Below are 26,375 nucleotides of genomic sequence, written 5' to 3'. Positions count from 1 at the left end.
GCTCTGTACCATATATATAAAACTCAATGAGTTTGCCCCTTGCACCCAAAGAGTCATCATGCTTTGGCTTGCACAAGGAGTGACGCCCGTAGGATTTGAACCTATGCCGCCTGCCTAGTCCAAACCTTTGGAGCAAAGAAAAATGGTCCAAACAAACGCTTTGTACATACTTGAAAAATTGTTCAACGAAAATTGCTAAATTCGAAAGTAATTTAAGAACTTCATACATCCTTCAAAATATCGTGCTGTTTTTAATAAAAGTTATACCGCGAATGGCCATTTCGTTATTTTGAAAGAAACAAGGGTGGTTTAGTAAATTCAAAAAATTGCCGCGACAGGATAACATCAACAACTCAGCACTATAAATAAGAGGTGAATTCTCACCCTTCCTCTCCACTGATTTCGGAGGAGTGCCGTCCATGGCGTCGATTTTCCGGCGAAGAATTTACGGCCGATCTCCGCCTGTGAGTCACCTCCTCCTCCACCGGAGGTCTGCCTCAGGATCGAAGGAGGCGAAGGCTTCTCCGAGCATCGAGAAGATCCTCGTCGCGAACCGCGGCGAGATCGCTTGCAGGATCATGCGGACAGCGGGGAGGCTCGGCATCCGCACCGTCGCCGTCTTCAGCGACGCCGATGAGAGTGCCCTTCACGTAAAGTCTGCCGACGAGGCCGTGCGCATCGGCCCCCCTCCCGCCCGATTGAGTTACCTCAACGCTTCTGCGATCGTCCAGGCCGCTCTTCGCACCGGTGCTCAGGTTTCAATGCAAACCCTACAAATCTCATCTTCCATAATTGTGTCCCTTTCTTTGATTCTAGGGTTTCGATCTTCTGGTGTATTGCATTTACAATGCCCAGCTAGAGTTTGTGAATTTAGTGCTTCATTCTATTATATCGTTTATTGGAATAAACGAAGGTATATATTTTGAATGTTTTTTAGTAAATTCTATGACGTTGGATCATATGTACAAGTAATTATTAGGGTTTGATGTTGTTAGTTATGTTCTTGGAGGCATTATTGGCGCATTCTCCTCTTCATCCGAAATTGTTAGTGAAATTTTTCACATTTTTGGGACATCGTGTTGAATTAGTGCTTTTAGGAATTGATGAACTGGGCCAAGCGACCAAAATAACGTTTTTGAAGGGATTGTTGATTGTACTGGATATATTGATTTGATTTGATTGTCTAAAGGGATGGTCGTGCATGATTGTGAACTTGTATCTTGAATAATATCTTTTCAAAATCGATAAACCAGGTGGAGTGCTGTAAAATCACATGCTGTTGTTTCAGAATAGAAGAGCGTTAACTGATGGTTCGATGCATTTGTTAGTTCAAAACAAAGAATGAGGCTACCATTACAATAAATTGGCATATCATCTGAAATTTCTAGCAGAGCTGATGAATAATATTTTCTTTTTTGGATAATAAGCTGGTAATAATAGTTGTGGATATTGGACATGGATTGGTTATATCAATTGTTTCCAAATACTTTTGAAATGCCCAATTCATGGTTTCTTTCAAGGACGATTGGCTGACCCTATTGGATGACACTTGACTAGATTGGCTTAAAAATGATACGGTGTTGGTAAAATACTTGCATTATCCTTGATGAAGAGGCATTGCTTAGATCTTTCCTGGTGCTTTCCTGCATCTTGACTAAAATATACGGAAAAGAAAATTTTGATTGGCATTAAATTTTCTCATGCCTCATCTGGTTTGCACTGATTCACTGACAGCAAAATAAATGAAACAAGAGCCCACCAAATCACCAAACTGAATTTTGGAACAGAAAATCATTCAAAATTATAGTGAGAATATTGATGTGACCATGATCTTAAAGTGGCATTTGAATCGAAACTGTGTTCCTTTTGATGGGATGCAGGCTATCCACCCGGGATATGGATTTCTGTCAGAAAGTGCTGAATTTGCTCAGTTATGTGAGGACAAAGGACTAACATTCATTGGGCCACCTGCATCTGCAATCAGAGATATGGGTGATAAGAGGTAGAAATTCTTATTGATTATTTTTAAATTATAATTAAATTACAATTCTCTTCTATCTTTGTCCGCCTTTTACTGTTCTACATGCAAGGCATGATTTCAAAGTTGGGTCCACACACACAATACAGTGATAATTGCATGTTTCTCAGTCATATTTATGTTTTGTTGTATGCCTGCTAGTGCATCAAAGCGGATAATGGGTGCAGCAGGGGTACCACTGGTGCCTGGATATCATGGTGAGGAACAGGACATTGAATTTCTAAAAGCAGAAGCAGACAAGATAGGATATCCTGTCTTGATAAAACCAACCCATGGTGGTGGAGGAAAGGTACAATGGGGTTCTCCCTTTTTGTTTTACTTGGTTTTTATTTTTTGTTGCCAGGATTAATCATGTTTAATGGGTGTGCTTTGTACATTCATTGTGCTTCATTTATAACTGTTAGGGCATGAGGATTGTTCAAGGGCCTGATGAGTTTGTTGAATCCGTCTTGGGAGCTCAACGTGAAGCTGCTGCTTCTTTTGGTGTAAACACTATACTATTGGAGAAATATATTACAAAGCCAAGGCATATAGAAGTTCAGGTGAAACCTTGCCTTTAGCTATCTTATTCTAGCAGCAAGCAAATTCTTCTTGGTAAATTTTGAAAATAGCTTCTTAAGAATTGCTCTTGAAATATATGTCATACTCCCTTGCATGGGCATTTGGCCATGTATGTTTGTCTATTCTGTTTGTCACTGTGACAAATCATGCTTTAAGTGAATAAACAAATCATGAACTCAATGTAAGTACGTGGTCTCAGTAGGATGTAAGAAAAAACAAGGAGAGGATGTTGAGGATGCTACAGTTTGAAGCACCAAGAAGTTTTCCAAAGCTGTGCTTATGAATGTCCAGAATTGACATCATTCTCTGCAATTAACTATGGTAATGTAATTCTCCTCCATAGGAACAAAAATAACTTCACCATTTGGGTGGAGTATTTACTAATGTTTTCCCCACTCCTGGATAAAGGATGAGGGAAGATGGCATTTGGCAACGGCTGGTTAGTTGAAATAGTTTTTGCCAAATCTTATCTGAGGGGATCCTATGATAAGTTCAGCCAACTTAATGAATGGAGAAGAGAGAGAGAGGAAAAAGTGTATGCCAATAGTCATGTTCCAATAAAAATGTTACATAATGGCTATCACAGATGCATTCTCAATCCAATAAAAATGTTACATGATGGCTATCGCCACTATCCTATATGTATTCTCAATTTCTTCCCTTGTAAATTATTTTGATTTTTGGATACTTTGATCCTGGTTAGTTTATGGTTTATATTGTCATTGGTGACTCTTTAACCATTCCAAATTCCTTTTTTTTTATTGTGTATTAGAATCTGATTTTTTCAAAATATTCTAGATATTTGGGGACAAGCAAGGCAATGTTATACATTTATATGAAAGGGACTGTAGTGTGCAGAGGAGGCACCAGAAGATAATTGAAGAAGCACCTGCAGTAAATCTCTTTTTTTTTGCTACTTTTTGTTTTCCCCAATTCAGTACAATGATTGTGACATCTCCATCCATGCAGCCAAATGTATTGCATGAATTTCGCTCCCACTTGGGTGAAGCTGCTGTCTCTGCTGCAAAGGTGATATACATGTTGGGTTTGGTTTTGCTTAAATATTTGGTATTCTTTAAGATAGCATTTTGTCAGATGCTCTCTTGAAAATTTGTTCTCTTTTTAGTTCAAATTATTTGTTGAATTTTTTCACTCTGTGTCGGGTTTGTCACTACCTGGAAAATCATGTGCATGTTATGCATGTGATAATTTTTCTTCATAATTGAAGCCCACATCACATAATTGGTATCATTTAGTTTTACGGGCATGATGGTGACTTTATTATTGTCATCCATTCTTACAAGGGTGGAGAAAAAACCGAGTAGATGAGAAGAAAAAGAAAAAAAAGTATGAGAGAAAGAAGGAGCAAGAGCACAATCATGATCTTTGAGTAGTCAATGATCCTTCAAACCATTTCTTTCTTCAATTATGATGGCACAAAGGCACTTGAATCACGAACAATGAGACAAATCAATTTTTTGCTAGAATGACACAAAAAACGAGGTGAAATCTTTTCCAAGATCTAGAAGCTTTAAAGCATTGATACCATGTAAGGAAATGAGGATCTTCCACGAAAGCACAAATGCTTGTAATAAGTGTTTATTAAAGACACTTTAATCATAACCCACAAAAGGGCATAAATGAGAAGACAAAAGATAAAATAATAAACTTTATTTCATTCACAAAAAAATGTTTAAGAAGGATTGATACAATGAGAGGGGATTTACCCCTATTTATATACATTGAGAGAGAGAGAGAGAGAGAGAGAGAGAGAGAGAGAGAGAGAGAGAGAGAGAGAGAGAGAGAGCCTTTAGAGGGCTCCAAGAGAGTCGTTAGAGTTAGTCCAATGGCTCTATTTGTAGCGGTTGAACTAGCTCCAAATAGAGCCATTGGACTAGCTCCAACGGCTATTCAAAACTAGTCAAGTCTTTGACTAGTTTTGAGTCTAGTTCAATATGAACTAGACAATCCTAAAAAATAAATAAAGAGAAGAAAAAGAAAAAAGGCAAATATAAATAATATATAAATTATTATATATTAAAATATATTACATTTATGTGCATATACACTTTTTAACAATGTGATTGCTTGTGGTGGTTGAACTATTGTTGAGATTTGCAAAAATCATTCATTTTGTTATGTAGGATTTTAAAATCTCTCCATAAAATTTTAAAATTTTTACTACTCATTTGTCCTTGTATGAGAAATGATTATTGAAATATTTTCATGCATTTTTCATTAAATATGCTTTAATTGCATGATTAAGGATACTTTAAATTTGTTTCATGATTGACTGCCTTGCATGTTTTGCATATATATTGATATTCACAAACTATCATTTCTTGATATTTATGGGATTTTAAATCTCTTCATATTTCCTGTAAGGTGGTCTCTTGAAAGTTTTTCATTGTTATCTCCTAAAATTGGTCTATAAGTGACTTTTTCATTGATTTTAAACTATTGCATGATTCATTCATATATGCATTAGTTGTGTGGTTAATATTGCTTCTAAAATGTAATAGTTAATTGATCTATGATTATTTGTATCTTCTTAAATCCTTATTGAGTGACTTGAATCATTTCTTATATCTTTCGCAGTGTAAAATGATTTGTTCTTGAAAGAAAATCTAACTATGAGTAATTTACTCTTCTTTGTGGGATTTTGGGATTTAACTCTTTCGTAAGTTATTTTTTCATGGTATTCATGTTTGTTGAAAATCCATGCCTTTTATGCATTAATGTATTTTTCGTGATCGATATATCTGAGTATTGACTTTGAATAATGCATGTGTTCATGAATTTTTAAATTAATTAATGATTTATAAGCTTATCTTTGAGATATTTCATGCATGCATTGTCACAAGCTGAAGTATATGCTTTGGTGTGCCACTTATGGGCAAGAGAACACTTAGAGAATATGACCTCTTATGGGTCAACACATGAAAACACAAGAATAAGCCACTAAGGGTTGACAACATACATAAAAATAATGGATATTATTGGGAAATAATCCCTTGAACATGTAATGTAATAGATAGGGACTAACCCCATATTTATACACAAAGAAGAGGCTCAAAGGAGCCGTTGGGACCTACCCAACAACTTGAAATGTAGTTGTTGGGTAGAGTCCAACGACTCCTTTGGGGGATTCCCAATAAGCCTTGAGGCTAGGAATAATTACAACAATAAAAAAATAAAAACAGGAAAAGAAAAAAATACATATAGATTTTGTAATGCAAAAAGACTAAAATGCCCCTAGGATACATATGTACAGAAATACGTATGTAAACACACACACACACACACACACATATATATATATATATATATATATATAACATATGCATATATGTTTACATTTAACACTCCTCTTCAAACTTACGGTGGCACCACCAAAAGTTTGCTCAACAAAAAATAAAACCTTAGGGGAAGGAAGGGCTTTTGTGAAGAAGTCTGCAAGCTGATATTCTTAAGTCATATATGACAGTGAAATGACCTTCTTAAAAAATTATTCACGAATATAATGACAGTCCATCTCAATATGATTAGTGCGCTCATGAAAAATATGGTTTTCAGCAATATAGATACACTCTTGTTATCACAATATAGTCTTGATAACTCTGTCACGATTACTCCCATATCCTTGAGAAGGTGCTTCAACCAAAGAATTTCAGTCGAAGTTGTTGTCATAACTTGATATTTTGCTTCTGTGGAGAATAGAGATACTTTCTATTGTTTTTTACATTTTCATGATACGAGGAAATCTCCTACAAAAACACAGAAACCAGTAGTTGAGTGTCTGTCATTAGGGTCTCCCTCCAATTAGAGTCAGAATAAGCAGTTAGATTAAGAGGAGAAGACGAAGATAAAAATAATCCTTTAGAGGTAGAATTTTTCAAAAATCTAATAATACGCATCACAACACTCATGTGCACAGTCGTAGGAGAATGCTAAAATTGATTGGCCGTATGAACTGCATGCGCTATATCTAGTTTGATAATAGTCAAGTATGTTAATGCCCCAATTATCTGTCGATATGGAGTATGATCATCTAGAGGTTCTCTATCATCAACTTTCATCTTTGCATTTATCACTTTAGGAGTATCCACTCTTTTGTAGTCAGTAATGCCAGACTTGTTAATAATTTCTGTTGCGAATTTGGATTGAGACAACAAATACCCTCTGAGAGAATATGCAGTCTCAATCCCTAAGAAAAATTTGAGAAAACCAAGGTAAGTCATTTCAAAACTTTGTTTAAAAATAAATTTAACTTGACATACTCCCTGTTTATCTGATCTAGTAATGATCATATCATCAACATAAAGTAACAAAATAACAATACTTGCAGCGGAATTCTTAACAAATAAAGCAATGTCAGTATAAGAGGAAGTATATCCAAGTTTAAGCATAACAAAACTAAAACGATTATAGGAAGCTCTTGGGTCTTGCTTAAGACCATACAAAGCTTTTCTAAGGCATAACACTTTTTCTTTAGGAGCATTATATCCAGGGGTGAATCCATGTATACTTATTCTTTTAAATCACCATTTAAAAATGCATTTTTAGCATGCATTTGATAAATTGGCCACTTCTTACCAGAAGCTATGACTATGAGAATTCTAACAATAGTCATTCGTGCTACTGAAGCAAATGTTTCATCATAGTCAATACCATATTATTGAGCATATCTTTTGGCGACTAACCTAGCTTTATGTCTCTCTAGAGATCTATTACTTTTCGTTTTGACTTTAAATACTCACCTACATTCTATTGATTTCTTGTTGGTTGGTATATCAGATAATTTTCAAGTTTGGGATTTCTCTAAGGCTCTAATTTCTTCATTCATAGCATTTTTCCATTTGGGATAGTCCTTTTTGCTTGATTATATATGGAAGGTTTAAAGTATGAGTATTTTTTTGCTAAATAGTCTCTATAATGATGTTCAAAAGATTCATATGACACAAATCTATCTGGGACTCTACGTGGTCGTTCTGAGTGCCTAATTCTTGTGTTTTCTTGTTCTTCTATATTTGAATGTTTTTTTCAAAGCACTTAGTTGTTCATTATCTTTTCTTCGTTGATATTGAAGGACATTTGGATGATCTTGATTCATTAGATTGAGATTCGTTGCTATTTATCTCATTAATGTCTTCATTTTGGTGAACATTGTTTTCAAGAAATATTTCTAAGCTTATTATTTTTAGTATCATAACAACTAAACCCTTTTTGTCTTTCTCTGTATCCTAAGAATATATATAAGATCACTTTAGGTGATAATTTATCATTCATGTGGGTGAGTACAAAACATCTACACCCCAAAACCCTTAGTCTAGGATAATTAGGAGAGACATTATAAATTTTTTCATATGGTGAAAGATTTTAAATTTTTGAAGAAGGTAACCTATTTATAAGGTATACTGCAGTAAGAGCTGCTTCAGCCCAAAAATATTTGGGAACATTCTTAAATATGAGAAGAGTTCTAGTAGTTTCTATTATGTGCCGATGCTTTCTTTCGGCCAAACCATTTTGTTGTGGTGTACTTAGTTGTCAAAGGCACTGCCTACCGCTTGGGCGACCAAGTTTGGGAGGTGGGACCCTTTATTATTGCCTAGGCGACCTAGGCACAACCGCTACCGCTTGGGCGATCAAGTTTTAGAGCCTAGGCTTTTTAATTTTTTTTTTTGAAGATATATCATTTGTTTTCTTCTTCGAGGAGAAGAAGAAAAAAAAAAGACATTATTTGTCTATTGCTGAGAAGAAGTAGGCATTATTTGTCTATTGCTTATATTATGTCTATTGTTGTTGTTAATTTTTTTTGTATACATGATTTTATTTTTTGTGTATTGTTCTTCACGTTGTTAGTTGTATTGTTTGTTTATTCAATTGTTAATTTATTCTAATTTGTTTGAGCAAGTTAAAGTTATGTAATATAATTACTTTACAGTGTTCAACAACATATTATTTGTCTATTGCTTATTGTTGATTGATTTTATGTTGTATACATGTTTCTTATTATATATTTTTTTTATTTTTTTTATTTGGGGTACCGCCTAGGCCTTTTTAGGGGCTCACTATCTAGGCTCTGCCTAGTGCCCATGATAACTAAGGTGGTGTATTAACACATGTCCTTTGATGAAGTATCCCATTTTCTCTTAAATATTATTGAAAGTCATTTGACATGTATTCACCCCCTGAATCAGAAAAAAATAGATATATTGGTTCTAAAAAGGTTTGTTACTAATGAAAATTTTTAAAATTCTCAAATACTTCATATTTATGTTTGAGAAAATATATCAAAGTATAGCGGGAGTAATCATCTAAAAAAATAACATAATAAGTATATCCTCCTTAGGAGGCAACACGGGCAGGACCCCAAACATTAGAGTGAACTAACTCAAGAGGTTTAGAAGTAGAGAAAGATCTCTCTTGATATGGAATTGATTTTATTTTTTCAAGAATATAATTGGTACATGAGATTTGTTCATTATAAAAGATCCTCAGATTAGGAATATTGGATAATTTATATATATTAGGATGCACTAGTCTTTGATGCCACAAAACTTTATCCAATTTTTGAACATGAAGGCAAAAAGTCTTGACAAGGATTTTCAGTTGATCCTTATAATATAAGTCTCCTTCTCTATGTCCTTCCCCAATCTGCCTCCCGGACTGGAGATCTTGTATTAAGCATTGGTTAGACGTGAAGGAGACTCCATATGCATGATCGGTGATTTGAGAAACAGAAAGTAAATTTAAATTTAGTTTTGGGACAAATCTTATTTGAGGAATACTAAAGTTAGGACATTTTTCAAAATTTTCAAATCCAATAATACCAAGAGAGGTTCCATAGACAGTGAAAACATTTCTTTTACTAGTAGAATTACTATAATTGAAAAGTATAGATTTATCATATGTCATATGAAATGATGCACCCGAGTCTAAAAGCCAAGAAGTCATGCATGGAGGAGAAGCAGTGGAGAGAGCCAATGAAACATGACTCTTTATTAAACAAACATATACTCAAGACGATATTGCATTTAGATGGGAGCTTTAAGACAAGATAAACAATTGTAAACAAGGTGACAAGAGTGTTAGAGAGTACTTTGGCTCTTTAAAAAAGTTATGAGATCAAATGGCTAAGTTGGAGTCCGTTTGGGAAACTCCCAATGATGCTCAACTTAGAAAGAAACAAATAAACAACGAACAATCTTTTCAATTTATGAGAGAATTAAAACCTGAGTTTGAACAAATGAAAAGTAATATCATTCATAGTAGACAAGATGAGTTTCATCTTATTTAAGAGGTTTTAGCTCAAGTTTGCATGAAAGAGATTAGGTTAATGTCTCAAAATAAAACAAGAGAAGTTAAGGCCAATGTGTTGGCCGTTTCAAAACTTGGAGCCAACACTCATACATATAAATCCTCACACTTTTACAAGAACAATAACTATGGGAAGAATAGTGTTTATGAGGGTAAAGGAGATGGAAGGAGAAGATGAGCTATTTTTTGTCATATTTGTGGAGAATCGGGTCATATTAAATCATTTTGTCCAGAATTCAAAAACAAAGATAAAAGAAAGGTTGCTTCGGTTAGTACTTCACGAGTTGATCATGACTCTTCAAGCAAGTTAATCTCAAACTTGTCTTTTCCTCAACTCATGGAGGCATTGCAACCTCTTTTAAACCTATAAGAGCCTTTTCCTTTTCTTCTCCTTTGAGGACTTCCTCCTTAATGGTTTCATCATTTTCTTTAATGGATTTTGTGAGAGTGAGTTGTAGTTCAATTGCAGAACCATCAACATACTCCCACAATGCTTTACCAATAAGAATTCTTTTGATGGCAGTAGCCCATAAATTGTAATTCTTTTCATCAAATTTGATTGAAACTATCGTCACTACTTCTTTATAGGCCATGAAACCAAAGAATATAAAGTAAGAGAGAAGAAAAAAAGAAAAACAATAAATACTTGAGCCAACTTTCAACTCTCTTTGAAGTACCTATGTCCCTATGCATTCACGAGATGACAAATCTTCAAAAAAGTTGGTAGGCACGCTTCTCGAGGCAATGCCCAATCTTCCCACAACTTAAAATATGCTTGAGAAAAAGTTGAATATCACCAAGGAGATGATTAAGCTCTGATAATATGTCACGAACTGAAGTATATGCTTTGGTGTGCCATTTATGGGCAAGAGAATACTTAGAGAATATGACATCTTATGGGTCAACACATGAAAACTCAAGAATAATCCATTAAAGGCAGATAACACACATAAAAATAATCGATATTATTGGAGAATAATCCCTTGGAGAAGTAATACAATGGATGGAGGCTAACCCCATATTTATACACAAAGAAGAGGCTCATAGGAGCTGTTGGGACCTACCCAATGACTAGAAATGTAGCCGTTGGGCAGAGTCCAACGATTCCTTTAGGGGATTCCCAATAAGCCCTTGAGGCTGAGAATAATTATAACAATAAAAAATAACAACAGAAAAAGGAAAAAATACATATAGATTTTGTACATGTGAAAAGACTAAAATGCCCCTAGGATATGCATGTATATATATATACATATGTTTACATTTAACATGCATTTCTCTATTTGATAATATGCAATTATGTTCTCTTATGAATTAAGAACTATGATTTATTAAAATTATCTATTGAAGTGAATCTCTCAATGACTAGTGTTTGAAAAAGTAATGATTTTGAAAAATGTTAAATTGTCTTATTAAATATTTTCTATATAATGTATTTTTGGTGTGTTTGGCTATCCTCTCTTCATAATATATAACTGATATAGTTTATTTTTGAAATCTTTTATGTTTTATGATATATATGTGTATAGTTGGGATGTTTTGTTAGCTTAATATTCAGGTTCTCAAATATTGATGATATTGAAGATCTTAAAGACCTTTCGTATAATAGAGCATATGATTAAAGATCAAGAGCATCCTTTAAGGAAGCAACAAATGGAAAGCTTGATCAAGTCAATGAAGACATTTTATGTAATGGGTTCTTTCTTTGTAATTGCAAACTCACGGTGAGTCACCGTAAATTTGAGGGGAGGGGTGTTAAGATTCTTTTATCCTTTTTTTATGTATATAATATATTATATATATACGTATATGTGTGTGTATATATATATATATTTATATACATATATATTCATTGTAAGACTTTACACTAGTTGTTGGGAACTCTGCCCAACAGCTAGATTTGTGTTGGGAGCGAAGCCCAACAACTAAATTTATATTCTAATGACTAGAGAGGACTTTCTCTTTTCTTTACTCTATCTCTTCCTCTTTTCTCTCTCTATATATATGGGGTGTGTGCCTATTGTGGGTGAGAGGGTGATGGGTAGTTTTAGGTTCTTTTGTGTGTTTTTGAGTGTATTGTAGAGGCCCTTATGTATTTATTTCTTTTATATAGTTTTGTTCATTATGAATGAAATCATTTATTCATACAACTTGTATCAAGTTTTGCATATTGTTAGTATTCAAATACATTTCAATTGGCATTTGGTCTACGATTTGGAATGTCTTGGGTTCTGTGCTATTTTGTGATAAGTTACTTAGACGAGTTGAACATGAATTTTTTAGTGTTAAGACATGGAAAATTTTAAAATTCAAACTGTATAATCACTAAATTTAGCACATGATATTAATGACTAAGCTATATAAATAAGTATTCAACTATACATAATTGTTGATATTTATGATTTAAAAATATATGATTTTTTATAAAAATTATCTTTTAGAAGCATTATGCATTAACACCATGAAATTCATGACAAAAGACACATAAGTGACATGCACATCAGTGGTTCTGGATCGGTGACCCAGTTGCGGTCCGATCTGGGTCGACTCGGGCGATTCTCGAGTCAACTCACCGGGTTTGCCAACTATGGTTGAGGCATGAAGTTCAAAAGAAACATTAGAAAAAATGAAAGGCTAATTTACCAGATTGTCATTTAGTTGTTTGTGGAGATGAAGTTGATGAACTCTGTCATATTAAGTTGACTGTAGATAAAAATAGGAATGCACTATGGACAAAGTTTACAAGCAGTGTTGATTTGTGAAGAAGAGACTCTAGTTTTTCTATTAGTGGAACCCATGCATTGCTTAAAAAGCTTTTGATAATGTACCTGTGTTACGGTACGGGCTCCTTGTTTGAACCAGTGTCATTGGTAGCTGGTTAATGCTTTCAAAAGCTCACTTCTCAAAGTTGGTTCAAAAGCTGGAAGTCGAGTGCTTCTGAAGCTTGCTTCACATGTCATGGTAAAACACTTTGAAGAATAGCGAGTCATTATTTTTTAACATGGGTGTACACTTCCAGAGTTAAGGATTCGTAATTCTTAATACACTTCTAAACCTGCACCATCGTAATTTCAATAACTGCACTGTGTTTTGTTATATATAAGCCAGACATGCATTTCATGTTACTTGACTCTGCTCCCTGCAATTTGTAAATTGCTTAGAAAACAAGCACTACAAAATTTGCTGGTGAGGTTATTTTTTATGCCAGATTATCTTTTCTCCAAGTCCTATTGTTATATTTCTGTTTTCCGTGTTAAGATTTCACAGCATTAGTATTGTTTCTTTGTTTTGGAAGCTCTATTTTCATGTTGAATTCCATTTTTTTTAAATTTTAATTTTCATTGGGACTTAACTGAATATGTATCTTCTCCTGGACTTGACTATCTGAAAAGGCAGTAGCTTACCACAATGCGGGCACTGTGGAGTTTATAGTGGATACTTCATCAGACCAATTTTATTTTATGGAGATGAATACTCGTCTACAGGTATTTTTCTTTGCTTTTTTCCTTCACATTATTGTTCTTGGTGTGTTTGATGACTATCTCTAAATAGCAACTAGATACTTGTGGATTTGGAAGCTTTCTCTTGGTTCATTATTTTTATTCTTAAGCTTCAGTTTGTTTCCCATATCAAGGCAAGATTCATTCTACCAAAGGTTTTAGGTTTCTCAGCAAAAAATATTCCCGTCTATTAATAATGCTTGCAATCTTCTTTAGGTTGAGCATCCAGTGACTGAGATGATCGTTGGGCAAGATCTTGTGGAATGGCAGATTCGTGTTGCAAATGGAGAAAATCTTCCATTGACTCAGTCTCAGCTGCCTTTAACTGGTAACTATTCCTAGGAGAAATATATGATACTTCAATTCATTTCCCCGACATACCTTATTGGAAAACACAACAATGTGTGCATTAGGCATTTGATGTACTAATCTCTTTATGGTCAATAACTTTCCTCACATTCTCTATTCATTTAACAGCCTATTAATTATATATTTGATTGCATGCTACACATCCATGCATTGTAAAAGTATGTGCATATTTTGCATTAAAAAAACTGAATTAAATTATAATGCTACATTTATGGCGAAAAAGCACTTGTGGGGATAGATGATTTTTAATGTGAACCATCATTCACTCAATTTGAGCAGGAAGATCTAGAACCTTCAGTGAAAGCCAGACATGCTAGTACTTGAGTAGGATTGTCTGATATATTGGATTGTGATCAGGTGACATCATTTGGGATTGGATTTCAGACTGACCTGGTTCAACCCAAACTGTGTTAGTTTTATTTATTTATCCTATTTGATTGGTGTCAAGGTTAATCCACGTGTTGGCTACTGAACTAGTCTAAACCAAGAAGAGTCTAAGACTTTGGCCCATGCTATGAGAAGCCCATTAAGGACGTAGGACTGACATGAACTCAAACCATATATATATACCTGTGTTCCTATCCAAAATTTTGAATATTGGACCGTGATCGTCTATGTTTATAATGGTTTGTGGCATTCTCTGGTACATGGATGACAAGTTCAATTAGTTGAAGTGAGATTTGACTGCAGGATTGAGGTTCAATTGTAGTTGAATTCTAACTGTCTCACCTTTGTTTCTTTGTTTTGAGAGAAAGGGAGAGGGGTATGCTCATATGCCGTTCTAGTAATGGATAGAAATGAGGCTTTGCATGTGAAGTATTTTAATCTCCTATTAAATTAGAGGTATAGCAGAGGAGAAAATACGTCACATAGGTGCAGTTTGGACGCTGATGCAGGTGTGAGTGCGAGTGCAAAGGTTATGACATGTCAATTTAAAAAAAACTTGGGTGCATGGGTGCAGATATTTACATACATACATACGTGTGTGTATATATATTAAATTATTAACTGAGTCCGATTTTTGATAGAAATGGATCCTGGTGTGGTTAACCACACCTGACACTGCAGAAGCCATGTCCAATCTATGTGACACGGATACTCCATTTTGAATGCCGTTCCGTATCCCTTTATATACAAGTCATATTGGAAACTTCATAAAAACAGTCGTATCCCCATATCTGCAGTCGTATCCATATGACATAGTGTCCAAGTGCGGCACCCACACCGACGGGTGCCTTTCCCTTTTAGAAGTGTTCATGTTACATAGAGGAGAAACATTAGTACTTCATGATTTTCTACCAGCTTGTGGGGTATGTATCAGGTATTTTCATTCTACATGATTCATGTGGAAAGCGTGCACAAAAGATGAATTTTTAGATCAATCCTTTCTTGGGTTTGTTTTTATCTCCTAAGATTTGAGTGCCAGATCAAAAGCATGCCAACAATGTAGTCTTCTTATTTTGTTGTTTCATATGCTTATATTGTCCTTTCCCTGTTAGATGCATGCATATTGCACACAGTAGATTTTGATGGTCATTTTTCTTGTAATGCCCAAAATTTGCATTACAAATGTCTAATCTGATTGATTTAAATATGCAAATGGTATAAAAGTTCTTGAGGGACTGTTTCATGCTCTCTCCAAGCCTGTCTAGTGGCTTCATAGTGGCCCTGATTTTCATAAACAATTTGGTATTTAGATACTTAAGTATTTTAATGACTTGTCGACATTGATATGCACCAAACCTTCATGAAAATCCTAAAATTGTTTTCTAATTTGGTGTGACAGGGCATGCCTTTGAAGCACGAATATATGCTGAAAATGTTCCTAAAGGATTTCTTCCTGCTGCTGGGACCCTGCATCATTACCATCCTGTCTCTGTTTCACCAACAGGTGATGCTGAGCCTATGACTAAATTTTGTATATATACATAAATGTAGATGCATGTGTATATATTTATATGTACATATGCTGCTACATGCCTATGTATGTAATATTTTTGCAGTTCGGGTTGAGACTGGAGTGGGAGAAGGAGATACTGTTAGCATGCACTACGATCCTATGATAGCCAAGCTTGTGGTATGGGGAGCAAATCGTTCTGCAGCATTGGTTAAATTGAAGCATTGTCTTTCAAAATTTCAGGTGGATGTTACACTGTATGAACTACAAGTGCTAACTAGCTTTTGGCTGCTAACATCTGTGCTAATGTTATTTATTCACTTCATTTTTTATGTACTATGTCTTGGTTTTGTCAAACTAAAAGGTGGGCATCATTTTTTTTGACAGGTTGCAGGCCTACCAACCAATATTAGTTTCCTTCATCAGCTTGCTAATCATTGGGCATTTGAAAGTGGCCTGGTAGAAACACATTTTATTGATCACTTCAGAAGCGATTTATTCCCTGACTCAAATGATGCAACAGAAAAAGTTGCATGTACTGCCGCTAAAATGAGTGCAACCTTGCTTGCTGCCTGCGTTTGCAAATGTGAACATAATGAATCAATGGCCAGCACTGCAGGTCATATGTTTCATCTCTTCTACACAAACAACCACATTTAAGTGATCCCTGTAATGCTCCTAAACAGTCTGTTTATGTTGCTTTATAGACAAGGGAAACTTGATGTCACTATGGTATTCCCATCCACCTTTCCGCATCCATCACCTCGCAAAACGTGAAATTGAACTTGAATGGCAAAGGGAAATTGCTGATACTGGCTCGGTGCCAATGAAGCTTGTTATAACTTGTCAGTCAGATGGAAGATACTTCATCAAGGTATAACAACTGAATCTTTTCTCTCACTGACAGTGGGGAAGCTCAGCAGATAGCTGTAATATAAATAACTGAAAACAGTCCCTGTTGCTATCAATCAAGACAAATTTGACAGAAGACCAATTCTAGAAACCTGCCACATTCCCTGCATCAGCTATCTATATTAATGCAATATGTGCAATATTAGCATGATATTTTCATATTAATTAAACTTATTTCATTTTTTCGGTTGGGTTCTTAAGTATGTATCGAAGGTCTCAAATAAACTGATTCAAGAGGGAAGTATTAGAATGACACATAATTTGTACTTTTTGGGTTTTGAATAAACTCTTCTAATATAATTTAATCCCATAATGTCAAACTGGTATTGTAATAGCCCTTTCACTTTAATTTGTGGAGGGCTTATTTGGGTTGTTAAGCAATAGAGCATAGAAGGTCTCAAAGTAAACTGGTTCATGAAGGAGTTTTAGAATGACAAGCATATTTCTTTTGTGTTTTTAATGAACTCTGTTAATATGATATAATACCATAAAGTCAAATTGGTATTTAACATCCTTTTGCTTTGGTTTGTACTTGTTATAGGGGCTTATGCCTCTCAGTCTTCTATTTCTCTCCTTAGGGAGAGCAGCACCATCTTGTAGTGCTCCTTTTCTTCTTTACTTCTATGACATCTATTCTCTTCACATTGCATGCTTAGTTTAGACTGGTATCAATATTTTTATTGTCTACATTTTATGGTTTTTCTCTGGTTACAAATACCACCTAGATTTGCATGTTTTTAAGATGCAAACCCTTTTTGTTTGTTTAGAGAAATTGAATCTTTTAGTTTAGGTCTTGCATTTTTTAGTATATTCTCTTTTTCACTTTGTTTTTCAAATTATTGTTATCATGTGGTGTATCAGTTTAGTCTGCCAGTAATGAAAATCATTGTTTCTGCTTGTCTACCTTATAAGTTTTTCACGAAGCTTAAAGAGCCTGATTGAGTCATCAATGTCATTGGAATGTTATCAAAACTTTTTAGGTCCACAAATAGTCTTCATTTCCAGTGTCCTCTTGTTGTTAATGACATATGACTTTATACTTTCCTTCCTGCAAAAATCTGCATATGTTTTTTATTTGCAATTTTTCAAATTTTCTCAAGGAATGGTTGTTATGATAAAGGGTCATGTAAGTCATAGCTTTGTTTTTCAAGTAAAGCACTATGTTCTTGGGTTTCTGTTCCTTGGTAGTTGGTACTCTGTATTTCGTCTTTTCTTCATCCTAGGTTCAGGGTGGTTATTAACTTATTATTTATTTACCTTAGGATAATAAGGTTTTGACACAAGTCCTTTAGTGTAATTATGTCACCTGTTTTCTTATGATACCTCTGCTTGTACATTTGTTAGTATCTTTTATCATTTGTAGCTTATGTGACGAGTCTTTGAGCCCCTTCTCAGAATTGTGGTGTAATTTCTACAACACTATTTTGTTTAATCACATCAGACTGGAGACGACGATTCACCTGGAGTTACCATTAGCATTGTGCATTTAAGAGACCTTGCTTTCATGGTTGATGTGGACGGATGGAGGACAGATGTTAGCCTGGCAATTTATTCTAAGGTGAGTTCCTCCACCAAACTATATGTATACAATTTCTGTTATTATTTTTATGCTACATATTTCTTGATTTATATCTATGTGTGTGTGAGAGAGAGAGAGAGAGAGAGAGAGAGAGAGGGAGTCAATGCTGATAGGTTTTAGCAGACATTGACATGTTTACTGTCTGTTTTTGCCCCAATAAATAGTTTGTTGTCATCACCAGGGTATTTTTAGTGAGTTTGGAATACAAATGTTAGATTCCTTGCATTCTGGAAGTATGGCCACAAATATGATATCTAGCTGCTTTGGTGGAAGGCACATACCAAATTTTCAAGGCTTCCTTGTGCTGAATGTTGAAACGATTACATATTTGGACCCTGATCTTTGTGGCATCCATTGTGAATGCCTCGTGAAAGATCACTAATTGGGAATTAGGTGTTGCCTGACCCTTGGGGGATGCGTCATCTATATTGCAATATTCTCTCCTGCTAATGCACCCTTTGGTTCCATTTACACTAGCACCTTTCTCTGTGTATTGGACTGACAAGTGACAACTTGAACTGTATCGTTTTGGCATTGTTTCTCTGTTGGTTGCTGGTACGGTGTTATTGTTAAAATCTATGTAATTCATATATGTATATATTTATATACATATATATTTGTGTACCCGATAGGGGTATTTTAGTCATTTCACAAGTACCCGATAGTGGTACTTGTTTCTTTTCTTTCTTTTTGTATATTTCTTTTTTATTTTTTTATCTTTTTTGGTTTTTTGTCCACCTAATAGGGGCCCCACCATGGAGTCGATGGGGCCCCCAACGACTCCATGGGAGCCCCTAGGTGGCTCTTCTTTTAAGGCCATATGGCCACTCCTCCCTTCCTCCTTTTGTGTATAAATAGGGGTGAACCCCTCTTGTATTTTCACTCTTGAGAGTTCTCTCTCTTTCAATAAGAGGCATTTATATTTTTATGTTGTGTTGTCTCCTTTGGGTTTGGGTATTAGCCCTTGTTGTTTGTTCATTAGTGGATGTTGTAAGTGCTTAGGGCACTATTTACTTTTCCGCATATTTCATTACATGGTATCAGAGCCTTGTGTATGCTCTTCTTCTTAATATAGCTAGTTGTGTAGCTATATTTGTTTCTTGTTGTTTCTCTCTTCTTTTATCCTTTTAAGTGTGATTATTATGGAAGGAGAACAAAAGATTGATCTCTCCTTCAAGCTCAATGGATCCAACTACATGATGTGGGCCGCCGCCATGAAAAACAACCTCAAAGGGAAAAAGCTTTGGGGATACGTTATGGGCACCATTCCGGAACCACAACTCCAACTAACTAAGATGGAAGGCGATCAAGAAAAAGCTCTTGAAGGAGATGCCCGCATGAAGGCCATTGAAGATCACCAATCTAAAATAGAAGATTGGGAAAGTAAGCATGCCAAGATTCTTGCTTGGTTCATGAACAATGTGGAGCTTAAGATTTGCGCCAACATTGCCAAATTTTGGATGGCAAATGAAGCATGGTTCTTCATGAAAGGTATGTTTACCCAAAAAGACCTTGCTCGTCAATTCTTTCTTCAAGAAAAAATCCGGACTATCAAACAAGGAGAAATGAGTGTTAGGGACTACTTTAGCACTCTTGGCCCTCTATGGGATGAGTTATCCTTGCTAGAACCAAAATGGGTCTCTAGTATAGATGTGGAATTAAGGAGAGAACAAATGGAAAAAGAACACTTTTTTCAATTTTTACATGGGCTTAGGCCCGAGTATGAACAAGTTAGATCCTCCCTCCTACATAGATCAAAGCCTCTTCCTTTAGAAGATGCCATTGCCGAAATATGCCAAGAAGAAACCCGTCTTGGCATGATTAAAGGAGGAAATGATGTCTTGGTCGTATCTAAACCCGGCAACCATATGAAAACCTACAAACCTCCACATTTTGGAAGGCAAAATAACTATAATGGCAACTATAGAAAAGCCATTTGCCATCATTGTCAAGAACCGGGTCATATAAGACCTAATTGCCCTAAGTTGAATGAAGCACCAAAAAATAAAGTTGCTTCCGTTGAAGAAGCTTCTCAAAAGAAAGAGGAAGCAATCAAAGGAACAGACTCTTTTTCTCTTGCTCAACTATCGGAGGCACTACAAACTCTACTCAAGATTCCATCAACTTCGGGTGCCGCCATAGCTTCCTCCTCTCCTCCAGGTATGTCGTCTTGGATCCTTAACTCTGGAGCTTCCTTTCATATGACCCCCCTTGAAAATGAGCTTTCCGATTTATGTAATAATTATAAAAACTCCTATGTTTCAACTGCCGATGGTACATCTTTACAAGTAAAAAGTTTTGGAACCTTAAACTTTTCAAAAGACTTCTTTGTGCCAAACGTGAGAGTTGTACCTCAACTTAATTTAAATCTCCTCTCTGTTGCTCAAATATGCGATCATGGATGTAAAATCTCCTTCTCAACTAAGGATTGCTCTATACAGGATCTCCGGTCCGGGAAGCTGATTGGGCAAGGCCATAGAAGGGGAGATCTCTATTACATGAGCAACTTGAAACTCCCCATTAACTCTTTTTGTAACCATGTCCAAGATAAAAATATTGATATTTTGCATCAAAGACTTGGACATCCAAGTTTCTCAAAAATGTACTCCTTTCCATTTGGAAAGAAATTTTGTAATGAGAAACATTTTGTTTGCAAGAATTGTATTTTTGGCAAAATGAAATCTACTCCTTTTCCAAACCGAACTTTTGTGTCCAAAAGACCTTTTGAGTTAGTCTATTCGGATGTTTGGGGTCCTTCCCCCGTCATGTCTAAAGGAGGATACTCCTATTATGTCACTTTCATCGATGACTACACTAGGTATGTATGGATCTACTTTCTCAATTTAAAATCCGAAGTCTTTGAGTTTTTCAAAAAATTTAATATGATAGTTAAAAATCAATTTTCAAGTAATATCTCTACTCTTAGATCCGATTCGGGTGGAGAATATTTATCAAATGAATTTCAAAACTATTTAGAAGTAAATGAAATTTGTCATCAAAGATCGTGTCCTAGGACTCCCCAACAAAACGGCTTGGCCGAAAGAAAGCATAGACATATCATGGAAACCACTAGGACACTCCTTATTTCCAAAGAAATTCCAAAGAATTTTTTGGCCGAAGCGGCCTTAACCTCAACTTACTTAATAAATAGAATGATATCTTCATCCTTACAGAATACATCTCCATACGAAAAACTATTTGAAAGAACACCAGACTTCAATAGATTAAGAGTTTTTGGATGCAAATGTTTTGTCCTTACTCATAAACGGGACAAATTATCTCCTAAAGCTATTGAATGCGTTTTCTTGGGTTATGGAGAAAATCAAAAGGGTTTTAGATGTTTTGACTTGAAAAATAACAAACGTTATGTATCCAAAGATGTAACATTTTTGGAAAATGAAAATGGTTTTGTGAAAACTAAAGATATTGACGAAAGTGAATATACTTTTTTATTTGATCTTCTATCTCAAGAAGATGAGACTCCTCAAGAAGAGGAAATCTCTAATGAGTCTTTGAATGACCTAGAGGAAATTCCTCTTGATAATACTATAGATGAGAATAATAGACCAATCCAAACATATGTTAGGCGTGGTCAACAAACTCAAATAAGTGCCTTAGAAAAATACTCTCAAGGATCCAACATTGAAGAAACATCTTTAAGGAGATCCAGTCGGATCTCCAACCCTCCTAATAGGTTTGTTTCCTATGAGTCCCTAACTCCTAGATATAGAGCATGTCTGATTGCGTTGCATTCATTTCATGAACCTTCACACTATAATGAGGCCAAAAATATTCCCCAATGGGTTGAAGCCATGAACCTAGAGCTTAGTGCCCTTGAAAAAGCAAAAACTTGGGAAATAACTTCGTTACCCACTGGAAAGAAATCAATAGGATGTAGATGGGTCTTCAAAATTAAAACCAAGAGTGATGGTTCATTAGAACGTTATAAGGCACGGTTAGTAGCTAAAGGATATGCTCAGGAATATGGTATAGATTATGAAGAAACCTTCGAACCTGTTGCTAGAATGACTAGTGTTAGGACTCTTATTGCTATTGCGTCAGTGAAAAAATGGCCTATCTATCAACTCGATGTTAAGAATGCATTTCTAAATGGCGAATTGAATGAAGAAGTTTACATGGATCCCCCACCAGGAGTATGTATTGGTAAAAATAAAATTCTTAAACTTAAAAAGGCATTATATGGTTTAAAACAAGCACCAAAGGCTTGGCATGATAGATTTAGTAATGTAATGACAAGTTTGAATTTTCGTTCATGTTATACTGACACTGCTTTGTTTGTGAAAAGTGCAGGGTCTTCAGTAGTTATTTTACTACTTTATGTTGATGATATGATCATCACAGGAAGTGATGAGAAAGACATTAATGATATTAAAAAGGTTTTAAAAGAAAATTTTGATATGTCTGACCTTGGATTCTTAAGATATTTTTTAGGAATTGAAGTGGCGTACTCTCCTCGAGGGTACATTCTCTCTCAGATGAAACTTGCTGCTGACATCTGTTCCAAATCTGGTATTTCCGACGATAAGAAGACAGAAACCCCAAAAGTCATCAATGCAAAATTAAGGTTGGAAGATGGAATACCTCTCGAGGATCCTACTCCCTACCGGCAACTTGTTGGGTCTCTAACCTACTTATCCATCACACAGCCAGACATTGCTCATGCCGTTCACTCTGCCAGTCAATTTCAACATGCACCTACAACTGTGCACATGAGTGCAGTCTTAAAGATCGTCAGATATATCAAAAATACCATAACTAAGGGAGTTTTTCTTTCCTCTGCCTCGTCCCTTGATTTAATTGCTTATACTGATGCAGATTGGGGAGGAAATCCCAATGACCGAGTCTCAACTACCGGATTTTGTGTTTTCTTAGGTGATTCTATAATTTCTTGGAGATGCAAGAAGCAACACAAAGTATCCTTGTCCTCGACGGAAGCATAATATCGTTCTATGGCCACTACAACCATGGAACTTGTGTGGCTAAGAAGCCTCCTCAGTGATATGGGCATTGTCATCTCTACTCCTTCGAAGCTGTGTTGCGACAACAAAAACACAATCTATATTGCAAGCAATCACACCTTCCATGAGCGTACTAAGCATATTGAGATGGACTGCCATTACGTTCGTGATGAATACCTAAGAGGAACCATAGCACTACCTTACGTCACATCAGAGTACCAGTTGGCGGACTTCTTCACTAAGGCTCTTGCAGCTCCTCGGTTTTTGTTTCTCCTTAACAAGCTTTCGGTTATATCCCCGTAAAGCTTGAGGGAGGGTGTTAAAATATATGTAATTCATATATATGTATATATTTATATACATATATATTTGTATACCCGATAGGGGTATTTTGGTCATTTCACAAGTACCCGATAGGGGTACTTGTTTCTTTTCTTTCTTTTTGTATATTTCTTTTTTATTTTTTTATCTTTTATTTTTTTGGTTTTTTGTCCGCCTAATAGGGGCCCCACCATGGAGTCGATGGGCCCCCCAACGGTCACATTTGTGACCGTTGGGGGCTCCCAACGACTCCATGGGAGACCCTAGGTGGCTCTTCTTTTAAGGCCATATGGCCACTCCTCCCCTCCTCCTTTTGTGTATAAATAGGGGTGAACCCCTCTTGTATTTTTCACTCTTGAGAGTTCTCTCTCTTTCAATAAGAGGCATTTATATTTTTATGTTGTGTTGTCTCCTTTGGGTTTGGGTATTAGCCCTTGTTGTTTGTTCATTAGTGGATGTTGTAAGTGCTTAGGGCACTATTTACTTTTCCGCATATTTCATTACAGTTATATTGCAGTTACTCTTGACTATGAATGATGAGAAAAAATTAGAGTCTGCAAGCTTGGTGTGCATGTACATACACATTTAATTCTCAAGCTACTAGAGTACCATTTTCATTTCTGACCAAACATTAAAGAAGACCTTTAACAAGACAAAATGAAAACTTATATACAATGAACAAGACCCCTTAATGCTGAATCGCTGGTTCTTATGTACTTTTTGTGTGTAAGAGCACACATTTGAGACATTTTGTGAATGCTATCAGGACCTTGTTAAGCACATTCATGTCTGGCACGGGCAACATCATCACCATTTCACGCAAAAGATGTCCTTTGAGCAATCAAGCCATGAAGATTCAGAACATAAGCCTAGTTTTGAAGCTGCAAGCCATCCTCGGGGGACTGTTGTGGCACCCATGGCTGGTTTAGTTGTAAAGATTTTGGTGGAGGAAGGAATGAGGGTGGAAGAAGGGCAACCCATAGTAGTCTTAGAAGCCATGAAGATGGAGGTAGATTTCAATGATCGCATTTTATTCTTGGTTACTATTGATTCATGGATATCATCAGTTCCTGATGTGTGGTATCTCTGTTCCAGCATGTTGTCAAAGCGCCTCGTGCTGGATATGTTCGTGGGCTTCAAGTAACTACTGGACAGCAAATATTTGATAGCAGTGTTCTTTTCACAATTAAGGTAGATCTCTCTCTCTCTCTCTCTCTCTGGAGGATGTAAAAACATGGGTTTGAGTTGGATCTGATGGTCTTGAGTGTGTGGCTGGGTTTGGTGCATGAACACTAGATCCAATTAAGGACAGGTGATCATAAAGTTCCTTGAGGCACAAATTCAAGAATAGATCAGGTGCAATCTGATTGCACAAAAAATGTGCTGCCCAGCCTGACCGTGAAATATGCGTCCAATACAGTCCATGGACACTACCAATTTCAACTGGTTCTTGTCATTGTTCTGTGGACCTATCAACGTGTATCTTTCTGATGCAGTTAGGCTGGGGGTCACATTCTGTTTAGTTTGCACCTGATACACCACAGACAAATTCTATTGAAGCTCTCAACGAGGGTGGACTCATACATGGAGAAATATGTGTTATCTCTCTCTCTCTCTCTCTTGCGCGCAAAGACATGGGTATGTATGACCCAACTCATGATGAGTTCATAATTTTTTGAGAAATTTTTAAAAAAATGCACCTACAGTTTTGGCGATAATAAAAAACACAACTAAGTTTTTGATATTGTTAAAAACACACCTAAATTTTTGCTCTGTTAATGAAAAACACTTCCATCAATTTAAGTTGGGTTATCATTAACCCAAGTTGAGTTAATAGAATAAAGTTACTGTTTTACCCTCAAAATAATAATAAAAAAAACATTCAAAAAGTTTTGTCAATAATGAAAAACACGCCTAACTTTTGGTAATTAGGTCCTACATTTAACGACAACTTTAGGGAAGTAAACCCTGAGGCTTTTTTATTAATCATGGCAAAAGTTTAGGTGTGTTTTTAATAATATTGAAAACTTAGGTGTGTTTCTTATTATTGCTCAAAATATAAGTATTTTTTTGAAAATTTTCCTGCCTTTGAAAAACAAGACATGTGGGTGGCGCTTTTTAATTAATGAAAATATATACATAAAATATAAACTATTAATCGTAATATATAAAATATATATTCCATGTATAAATAACATGTTTTTTACACGAGCCATCTTGTGTTCGGCTTGTCTCATTCTAAAACAAGCCGAGCTCAAGCTCGGCTCGGTTAAAAACGAACATGAGCTGAGCCACGAGCTCAATCCACTGGTTCGTTTGGCTCATTTACCAGCCCTAGTCCCTGGTGACACGACCAGACACTGAGATGATGGACATGCACGGTCATTAGTTTATTTTTTTAAATATTTGTAATAGTTTTAACAATATACTGGTAAATTTTATTTTATATATTAAAATATCCAAAATACGTTTTATTACTCGTTTAAGCTAAATGAGCTGCTCGTGGCTCAGCTCCTCAGCTATACGAACGAGTTTGTGGTGAGCCGAGACACGAGCTGCTTGGTTCGTTTACCAGCCCTACCAGGGACTAGTGTGCCTTGTAATCACATGTTATTTTCTTCAGAAACTAAAATCACGCTTGGCATATTACTTTTCTTTTGCAGGATGAATAGCATTATTGTGCATCCACAGATCAGAAAGTCCTAGGTGAGTCCTCGTCTGCTGCTCATACCAATCAAAACCATTGCATGTCATCTCAGGTGAATTCGTAATAATTGTATTATAACAGAAAATTCAGTCTTTAATAAAAATATTCAAAGGATTCGTCATCAGTTACTGCCCATGTTAGTCATTCTTTGCTTTGTGTTCTGCATATATTTTGAAAACATACATATATACA

General features: G+C 35.7%; 1 protein-coding gene across 1 annotated transcript; it reads left to right on the top strand.

Annotated features, from left to right (window-relative positions):
* The first annotated feature begins 399 nt into the window (after nt 1–399).
* MCCA (methylcrotonyl-CoA carboxylase alpha chain) lies at nt 400–26,307 on the top strand. Its single transcript, XM_090019561.1, has 16 exons — nt 400–755; nt 1,881–2,002; nt 2,180–2,327; nt 2,443–2,580; nt 3,398–3,493; nt 3,569–3,628; nt 13,312–13,404; nt 13,636–13,747; nt 15,575–15,679; nt 15,792–15,928; nt 16,073–16,304; nt 16,393–16,559; nt 18,039–18,155; nt 24,243–24,485; nt 24,572–24,667; nt 26,140–26,307. The coding sequence occupies exons 1-16, from the start codon at nt 420–422 to the stop codon at nt 26,146–26,148; spliced, it is 2,211 nt and encodes a 736-aa protein (XP_089875687.1). The 5' UTR covers nt 400–419; the 3' UTR covers nt 26,149–26,307.
* The last annotated feature ends 68 nt before the right edge of the window (nt 26,308–26,375 follow it).

This window comes from Nuphar pumila, chromosome 10, assembly GCF_984573655.1.
Source record: "Nuphar pumila chromosome 10, dmNupPumi1.hap1.1, whole genome shotgun sequence".
Classification (NCBI taxonomy): Eukaryota; Viridiplantae; Streptophyta; class Magnoliopsida; order Nymphaeales; family Nymphaeaceae; genus Nuphar; species Nuphar pumila.
This window is presented reverse-complemented; position numbering and strand designations above follow the sequence as displayed.

Coding starts and splice junctions, on each gene's coding strand:
- MCCA (XM_090019561.1), top strand. CDS start 420: ATGGCGTCGATTTTCCGGCGAAGAATTTACGGCCGATCTCCGCCTGTG. Junction 2,003..2,179: donor AGAGATATGGGTGATAAGAG/GTAGAAATTCTT, acceptor TATGCCTGCTAG/TGCATCAAAGCGGATAATGG. Junction 16,560..18,038: donor ATGGAAGATACTTCATCAAG/GTATAACAACTG, acceptor TAATCACATCAG/ACTGGAGACGACGATTCACC.